At 43.1% G+C, this 9,145-nt stretch overlaps 1 protein-coding gene across 4 annotated transcripts in view; it reads right to left on the bottom strand.

Annotated features, from left to right (window-relative positions):
* Positions 1-6,098: 6,098 nt before the first annotated feature.
* The window catches only part of ttll7 (tubulin tyrosine ligase-like family, member 7), a 60,039-nt gene continuing 56,992 nt past the window's right edge, over positions 6,099-9,145 (bottom strand). For all 4 annotated transcript variants that reach the window (XM_061239428.1, XM_061239427.1, XM_061239429.1 and 1 more), the window contains one exon: positions 6,099-7,917. In XM_061239428.1, the coding sequence (XP_061095412.1) occupies positions 7,797-7,917 (121 nt within the window). In that variant the 3' untranslated portion in view covers positions 6,099-7,796. The remainder of the gene's footprint in view (positions 7,918-9,145) is intronic.

Genomic DNA, 9,145 nt, shown 5'->3' with positions numbered 1-9,145 from the left:
CTATCCTGCAGGAACACTCATCATCCAGTCGGATTTGCTGTTAGAAAGGAGTTCAACTGAACATGAGATTGGCGATATTTAAGAATGTAAATCTTAATTCAAGTGAGTGTGGATTTAAATGTTGGATTCTCAACTTGCTCCAGTGATTGGAGCAGCGTATGCAAGCATCCACAGCTAATTACTATACTGACTAAAAATGAAAACCGATACCAGAAAGAGATTATTTTTCCTGTAAATGGTTGCAAAATCATTTGAAAGTGCAGTGCTTTAAACACGACCTGCCATTGAAGATGTGCCTCAGAAATGTCTCATTATATTCTGCAGCTTCCAAAGTAACATTAACCAAGAACAAATCTGCCTTTTAAGTCAAAAATGAGAACTAATCATTAGTCAATTTTATGCACATTTTTACAGACAAGTTATCATAATACAGTCCTCCAGAAGCACAGGTTTTTCAAATTATACAGGTGACCATGTAACACAGATTTCTCTTATTTTTAATTAATTAAAAAATATTCTGGTGATATTTTCTATCAAAATCACAATCTGACATTATTCAACAAATCTAAAGTGAAGGGCCTTAATTCAATTTTCACTATTCATGTTTTCAGAGCAGAAAAAAACTGCCCAGAGGTAAATTCAGAAGAAACGCTATTGCAACACGCTAGTCACCAGTTTCATGCCCGTTAGGTAGGCAGAGGGAACTCACGATGATTTTGAATTAAAATGAGAAATGCACTGTACTGTAGGTTCTGATATTGCAAGCTGAAATTCAAACAAAAAAAATCATACTGAGTCAAGTGGCCTTATTTGCTTCTAATATTGTGTTATGGCCAAGTAGACTTTAAACATACATTTAGGATTTCATTCTTTTTTAATTTTTACTTGGGGAAGTGTCCTCAGTAGCCACAATAAAAACTAACACTGGATTTTTGACATGATTGCCATCAGATCGTATGACGATTTTCTGGAAAGTCCAAACAAGCTTATGTGAGCAGGTGATTTGGTTACCATAGCAATGGAAATAGGAGTTCTATACTGCACCTGACAAGATTCAAGGAAGGCAGGGAATTTACATTTCATTAAAATTTTGCATTGCGCACATTAGCAAATGCAGTTCTTTAAAAATAATTGCCATATTGAGTTGTAATTCAGTTCATTTTTTGGTGTAAAATGTAAGGATTCAAAGAACACTTGATACAAATCAAAGTTGTGTGTTTTATTGAAACATTAATCAAGTCAGCTGGGTGAAATCTCCCCCAATATAATTTAGCTGTATAGAAAGCAAAAAGATTGCCTATTTTTAATAGTCTATTTCATGTGGAATGCAGTACTTTTTTTCAACATACAAAAACAGTGAAAAATGGGGTTACATTAGTAAAAGTGAACCTGACAGCCCAGATTATATTAATGCATTATATTCACAGCATAATAATGAATTCTACAAATGAGGCCATTTTTTATTTAAGAATATTTTACTTTAATGGCAGTCATTAAGCCATAGATACTTACAGTATTTCCGGTAAATCAGTAGAGATAATAAAAAAACAACACAGAATTTGAGAAACTATTTCAGTCTTGTAACAAAGGACGAAGGGGAAGGTAGATTTGTACTGTCACAATGATCTTCAGGGTGCTGTAGGGATGGCATAAATGGGATTCTTCACATACCCCTCCCACCACCAGCCCCCTCCCTGTCCCCCAAGCCTAACCATCACCACCCTTCCCCATCCCCCCAGGATGCTACACCATGTTCAATTGTGGATGCAAACGCTTATATCCATACCACTCTTCAATGTTTTCTGCATGATTTCCTCAGCAGAAACCATCCTCTAAGAGAAAGGAATATAAATGGAGTGTGAGATATTGTTTACCTTTCACAGATCTCAGTAGGGGTGTCACAGTGCCTTCATTTTATTTTTTCCGTTTCAGAGTGGATTTTCTTAATGATATTGGATGGAGCGAAGTTCAAGGAAAAGTCTGCCGATCAACAGAATACTTAAGATACTTGAAGTGAAAGTAGAAAGTAAAGGGCCCAATTATTTCAGCTTGACGACCTTGGAACAGTCACTCAATTAATGAGTCAAGCCTGAGACAGGTTTTCTCAGAGAAATAGAATGGAAAGGAAAATGTCATACCACAAGAAACTGCAAATACAGTGCTAAACCTAATTGACAACGCTTTACCTTGGAACACATTTGAAAAATATTTGGAGACCCTCCCAAGTTACAGTGTCAGTAACATGATGGAAGTGACATATTTTCAACAGCGCATGCTTGCTTGTACATATTCAGCAAAATATTCACTGCAGAGACACCTTCTTCAAGCATGTGTATTACACTCTGGGCCAAATATCCCAGATTTCAACAGTATCTTCCCAGAAAAAGTTTAAAGGGGAAAGAGGTAGAACTTTTGGATGACTTGGAGAAGGAGATAGGAATGGTCTCCTTCAGGCAAATGCATACCCATAAATACTTCTCCCAACTCGTCAAGTGGTACGAAGATAAGAACCTGCAAGCTGGCTCTCTATATAATGCATAACATATATTGCCATATTCCCCCAAAAATATTTAATCACCAAATTACCACCCACCCTCCAGGGGAACGGGGTGCTAGATTTGTACATGTTCAAGTGTTAATACTTCCACATGTACGCACATCCACATGCAATCATGCACACACAGTACAGTACATACAACATGTGTGAGAGGGGGGAAATGTGAAAGATATGCAAATACAAATACACAAATATACAAATATTATGCCCATTTTGCTGAAAAGTGGGAAAATGTACACGTTTTTAAAAGTTGTGAGTGAGGATGTCATGAATGTCAAATATTGAATTGCCACCACTGCCAACACTTTTCAGTTTAGATGATGATATATTTGAGCAACACTGAGGTCAAGAAAATACCAAACCAATATATTTAAGCCTGATTATGTAAATATATTATGAATTATGTATTATATAAAAAGTGCAAACATGAATATAGTAGATAACTAATAGCATTCAGATATGAAAAGAATCTGAATCCTTGTTTTACTATGGATCTGTATAAACATGTATATAAAAAAAAACAATACAATATGTGCATGTTTGTGTGCAGAATTATAACAGCTGAACTCCAGAACCTATGAATTTCAAAAACCCAAAACAATTCTGCAGAGCGTTTCTCTGGAACAGCAGTCGCAACCCAGAAATCTCTTCAACAAGTTTTGAGTACAGCTTAACCTACATTTCTGATTTTCAGCTGGGAAGAGAAGCGCAGAGTCCCCAGTCTAGCCATCTCAATCTGGCTCCCTAATCACCCCCCCCCCCCAAATTTGACTGACTAATTAAAGTCCTTGCCTCTCCACTGCTACGGAATGCTCCGAACGCAAAATGGCTGCCGTTCGTCGCCCTGCCCCCCTACACCTCAACCCTGGATAGGAATGTAGAAAAAAAACACTTGAGGAAAACACACTGTAGTAATACAGGCCATTATCTTGAAAGAGACACGAGGAGTGGCGTGACCCCCAGGTTTTTAGCGCGGGGGGGGGGAAGAGACGAGCGATAGACTCCGCAGACGGGCGGTAAAGCCTCACACGCCTGGCGTGCGGCGTGAGTTTAGGTGCATCTCCCCGCTCCTCCTGCCGGAGCGCTCCTGGCACGGGAGCACGCAGACAGCTGCTCCTGAGTCCCAGTGCTCAGCAGTCGACTAATGGGCAGAGCAGCTCGCTCTCATGTCTCTGAGCCTGGCTGGAGGGGATGTATTGATAATATCCGCACGGATGTCTCAATCCCCAGAAGGGCCGAGGAGGGGGGGATTCCCTGGGCAGAGGCTCGCCTTCGCCTCAGTCGCTTCCGCAGACTGACAGCGCGCACCTTAAAGAGGGGATGAGAGGCACGGAACGAGAGCACGGGGGGGGGGGGAGACCACTCAGTGGGTCCTGCACTTTGGGTTGTTAGAAGTGATAATACGGAGAGAGGAAAGCAGGGAGAACCCGCTCAGCTGGCCTCTTGTTAGGAGCGGGCTTTTCCCACTCTTTAAAGTTTCACTTTCATTGAGACTGCATTACATTAGCGAGTCTATTTTTATATTCTCCTTACAAATGCCCAAGGGAGCTGAAGGGAGTATCTTTGGATGTGAGCTATGTAGGGAGTTCAGGCTCTGGGCGTACTGTCACCCTGTGGTTTGAACAAAGTGCGCGTGACTTCACGCGTGTTGAACCGGGAGCAGAGGGGTGCTTCTCCCGCGCCGTGCCGCCTTTGACAGGGACAGTGCACTGGGTCCCTGGCACCGCGCCGCTTTTCTGTGGGAACTGGCAAGGTCAGGTCAATCCATCCAAGCAAATAATTTAACAATGTTACCGCGGCCATTAAAACTCCACAGCCTAACGTGTGAGCCAGACTTTCCTTCAGCAAATGATGAACCAGCTTTAATCTGTTGATGCATCTTCCCGCATGTAAGAGGTTTCTGACCTTACACAGACACCGGTGAGCTTTTAAATTACACTGAAATCCTTTTCTTTTTTTTTTTTCCCCCGGCGGGCTTGGAGGAGCAAGGGTTGTGGAGTTCAGCCTGGAGGATAGCGAGGAAGGGGCCCTTCAATTGTCATACAAATGGCAATATCAGACTTGCGAATGTCTGTGAAGGCAGGGGTACATATATATAGTATTTTGCCTGTTATCTGGAGCTTGTAGGGCAGACTCCAGCTGAGAGAGAGATGCAGTAAACGTGTGACTCTGATAATGTGATGAAGATAGTCACACTCCCCACCTCCTCCCTCAGCTCACACAAAATGCTCATGTCTACAAATGAAATCATTTGTTGTTCAGCCAGGTCTGCCAGGGCCTGCCCTGCCATTTACACCCATTCAGAGTTATCTGCATATCTAAAAACAAAAAACATTTGCCCAATAAATATACTAAACCGTATTCTTCCCCTTCGACTGCGTTAAGACTCACGACAACAAAGAGTTTAAAGTCTGTCAGAATCGCTAATGGAGGAGGAGGAGCCAGCGCAGTCATCTTTGTGTTCGACAGGCGTAATTTTTTTCTCCATCGTTCTTTCCTTTGCAGTCAAAAATAAGGATTAAGAAGAAGAACAGCCAACTTGGAAAAGCAGCCCCCTTCCCCGCTCAGTCGTAGTTTGCCGCATTTGGACCGCTTCTGCCTCACGTTGCTCCGGTGAATATTTCACAGATGGGCGGGGATGGGCATCGGCGAGCTTATGTGTTTATTAAAAGTGGGTCAACCGCAGGGACCTCACTGCTCACAAACTACCCACTGACAGCTCTGCTCTGGCTGGACAAGTGCAGGTGCAAGCCGGGCACTGAAGAAAAAAAAAAAAAAAACATGTCAGGATATTTTTGGAGAGAGCGGGGGTTTAGAATTCAAGGTCCAACGTCTGCTTATTTGGAAGTTTGGGGAGGTGTTTGAGGAGGAATTCAAGGTCATGATCCACACTCTGGCTGCTGACAGAGAGAGGAAGGAGGGGGGGGGGGGAGAGCAGGGGAGGCTGGCATGCGGCCGGACTCCATCCTGACACCCGGGGTGTAAATAAAGGCTCGCTGAAATCTCTGCGAAATCACCTTCGTTTCCGCGCTTTCAGGTCAGGACAAGACATGACAAGGCCGCGGCAGAGACTCGTGTCAGGCTGACAGCGGATGCGGACGGCAGAGAGGAGGTTCACACACACAACGCGAGGGGGATGTGTGAGCCCACAATCCCAGCAGGCCGAGCGGACACGGCCCTTCCTCCGTCCCGGGGTCCAAGGGGAGGGAACGGCCCCCCGACGGACCGAGCGTTTGGAACATATTTAAACTTAAAAAGAAAACCCGGCAGTTAAATTATCTATAATATTCTATTACCTATGCGCTTAGAAGACACCCTTCACCGGTGAGGTGCAGTGTATATCTTACATTTTGCATATCACCCATGCATGTCACTGAATATTTATAGAAGCAATTTGGATTCTTTGCTTGAGGGCACAGAACGGTGGCCCACCTGAGATTCAAAACTGCATCCACCTGGTTACAACCCAGTTCCCCAATCCTCCACGCTACCACCCCTCCATGTCATCTGATGAAGAAATCCAATTAATTCAGGGAACCGCTTGTAATGTTTGAAGCATTTTATTGCTATGTAAACTTAAAATTCATATTCTCAAAGGAAATATACAGCAGTACTCTACATATATGCAGGCAAGATAAAATGTTTGGCATTGTTGAATGACACAATCGGGGGAAAACTAAAGTATATTTGTCGCACAAGGTCAAATCCATTTGGAGGACCCCTTTTAAAAACAGACAATACCTCTGGGTTTTCCATCATCCATTAAAATTAAATAATTTATAAAACTGAACACTGTCTGCTTACACTGTACAAATATAACTAATGTTTAGAATATGATTCCATAGACATTATTAATACAAACTAAAAAGGAACCTACTGTAATTAAGCACATTTTTTAGCCGCAATGATGGCCAATTACCATATGACTGGTAGTGCTTTATATTGGCATACCACTGTTTTGCACTGGCACTTACACCTGATGGACTAAAAATAGGACACAGCTGCTAACACTGTATGGCATAACTGGCTTCATTCAGGGAGGAAACCATGCACTTTGGTTACAGCTGGATACACTGACCAAACGCAGCATAACACTCTTCACAAAGAATGCTCTTCCTCATACAGTAAATAGGTGCCTTAAACCCATGATATTACTACTAAAAGACGACACATACATGTATTTAAAAACGACAAAATAAGTTAGTTAATGCAATTGCAACACAAAATAATTCAAGTATTTCCCATAAGCAGTTGCTCATATCCAGTGGGGGGTTAGGGAATCAGCAACTGTTTTTTTTTTTTTTTCACGCATGCAAGAAATAATGCAGAGGACAGCAGTACACCAAGTCCCACCTTAACATACTGCGAGGCGCTTATTCCACATAACATTCTCTACGGTGTCCTTTGGCTCCCTAATGTGCAGCCGTACACTAAACAACTAAATGTGAGATCAGAAAACCTCATTGTTTTCCTTGTGGACATTGCTATCTCCACTTAACAACAACGCTCATATTCCGTCCCGGACTCAAAATCAATAAACGGAATTACTGAGGCGAGACTCTTAAGCTGCAGACTTATTCAGCAGATGATGTGTTGGCTGAGATGGTATATTTACGCCTCTGAAAGCCTTTTGGATTCTTGTATATTGTATGTTTCACCGCACTGTACAGAATGGAAGCTGCACTGAGCAGATGAATCGGAAAAGCAGCTGTACTGCATAATAGTGAGAGGAGCGTTTCTAAGGATGTTACAACCTTTCAAATAAAAAAGCTGCAAAACTATTTTGCATTTGTCATCAACAGCAAAAATAAGCAATTTACATTAGTTCTCAAATAGGGGGTTACCTGCAATGTCATTCCATCTACATAACGTTCTTGTTTTTCGTGGAATCGGTTACATGTGAAAATAAATGAATAGCTTTGTTTTTAGTTTCATTTTTACAGTACTGTGAGAGCTGTACAGCGGTCAGGTATAATACAGCAGGCGTGACTGGACAGAGCGTCCGGGGCTGGCTAGCCTTCTGCAGCTGATGTGGTAGAGCTTGGGATGAGGCGGGGGACGCACAGTTCAGTCTGCTGTGGCCCTTGTTCAGTACAGCCGTTAACATGGGCGGGATCCAGTCCTTCTAACCCGAGTGCTGAAGGGCTCCGGCAACAGACACATCTGCCCATCTCCAGAGTTGGGACACAGCCCATGGCCCCCCACGCATCCCTCCATCCCTCCCTCCTCTCTCCTCTCCTCAGAACTGCCCCATCCTGGTGGTGAACAGGCTGCGCGAGCGTGGCATGGCCGAGGAGACGCGTCCGAAGCTGGAGGAAGGCCACTTCATAATGAACTGGGAGGTCACTGGCAGCAGATACCTGCACAGACGGGAGGATTGGACAGGAGAAGCAATGAGAGGATTTGAAAGATAAAGGTCAGAGAAATCACAGATCAGGCCACATTAACTCAGAGATGGAATCTGACACGGTATCCCTGCCGTTTCTATTTTCCACCACCAGGCACAGCTCCCTGTAAGGTTTCCGCTTTCATCTCCGCACCGTTTTCGGTGTTGAGCTCCTTGTTGGATAGTTCTTGGTGGCAAACGGACTAAGCTTGTTGAGAGGGATTAGAGGTCATGTGGCGGGCATAGAAAGCGTCGGAGTTCCTAAATGGTACAGAGACACACCTTTCGACCGTGGATGCGCGATTAGATAATTAAGCCCTAGAAAGGGACAGATAGGTTCACTGTACAAGACAGCTACTGACCTACATGGAAAAGGACCAGAATAGCAGATCGTTCTACGGTTGTCAGATGCCTCACCAAGGCCAGTTTAGCCTGGCAGCCTATTCAAACACAGGGAACTTCCACCTGCAAACACTGGTACATTTATTACAAAGCCCGAAGGCAGCAGATCCAGAAGTAATGTCTGGGAAGTAAACTGGAATAAAAATTTGGGCATTTTGTGAATACACACCATCCCAGTCTCTGAACAGTGATTATGCTCTGAACATTTTATCCTTTTCACCAAGTTGGTCACTATCACTGGGATGTACCACAACATATTTTATCACTAGTTATTCAGAGACAGTTCTTCAAGGACAGTGCTCCAAGCCACATGGCTCATTTTAGCACTACTGATTAATTTAAAAAGCCAGTAATCACAGTGCTCAGTCACGTCCTCGCTGAACAAAGCAGCAGCCGCCCTGATAACCTAATGTGCTTTTGAAAAATGGTGAAAACCCCATTTCTGGTCCAAATATTATGTAAACAATGGACAAGTTATAGTACAATCAACCTCAGAGGTCCAACTATAAATATGAACTTCCAATGGGTTTTACACTCAAGTGGAGTGCCTGGAAAATGTAGGATTTAGTTAAGTGAATACACGTTACCAGCATAATTCAGCACGGTCCTAATTCTGGGGAAAGGTAATACAGTCCACGTCTACCTTGTAAAATGTCCCCCTGACAAATTAACAGACCTGCTTCTTTTATGTATACCAAAAAAAGAACCGCATAGAAGTCATCATCTGCAACAGAGCTCTACCCAGGAGAGTTGGCAATATTTAAATTAACTTCATTTAGTTCAAGTACAATGTCCTTGAA

The sequence above is a fragment of the Conger conger genome, chromosome 4, assembly GCF_963514075.1.
Source record: "Conger conger chromosome 4, fConCon1.1, whole genome shotgun sequence".
Taxonomy (NCBI): domain Eukaryota; kingdom Metazoa; phylum Chordata; class Actinopteri; order Anguilliformes; family Congridae; genus Conger; species Conger conger.
The sequence above is the reverse complement of the archived record's forward strand: the minus strand, read 5'-3'. Positions and strand labels throughout refer to the sequence as shown.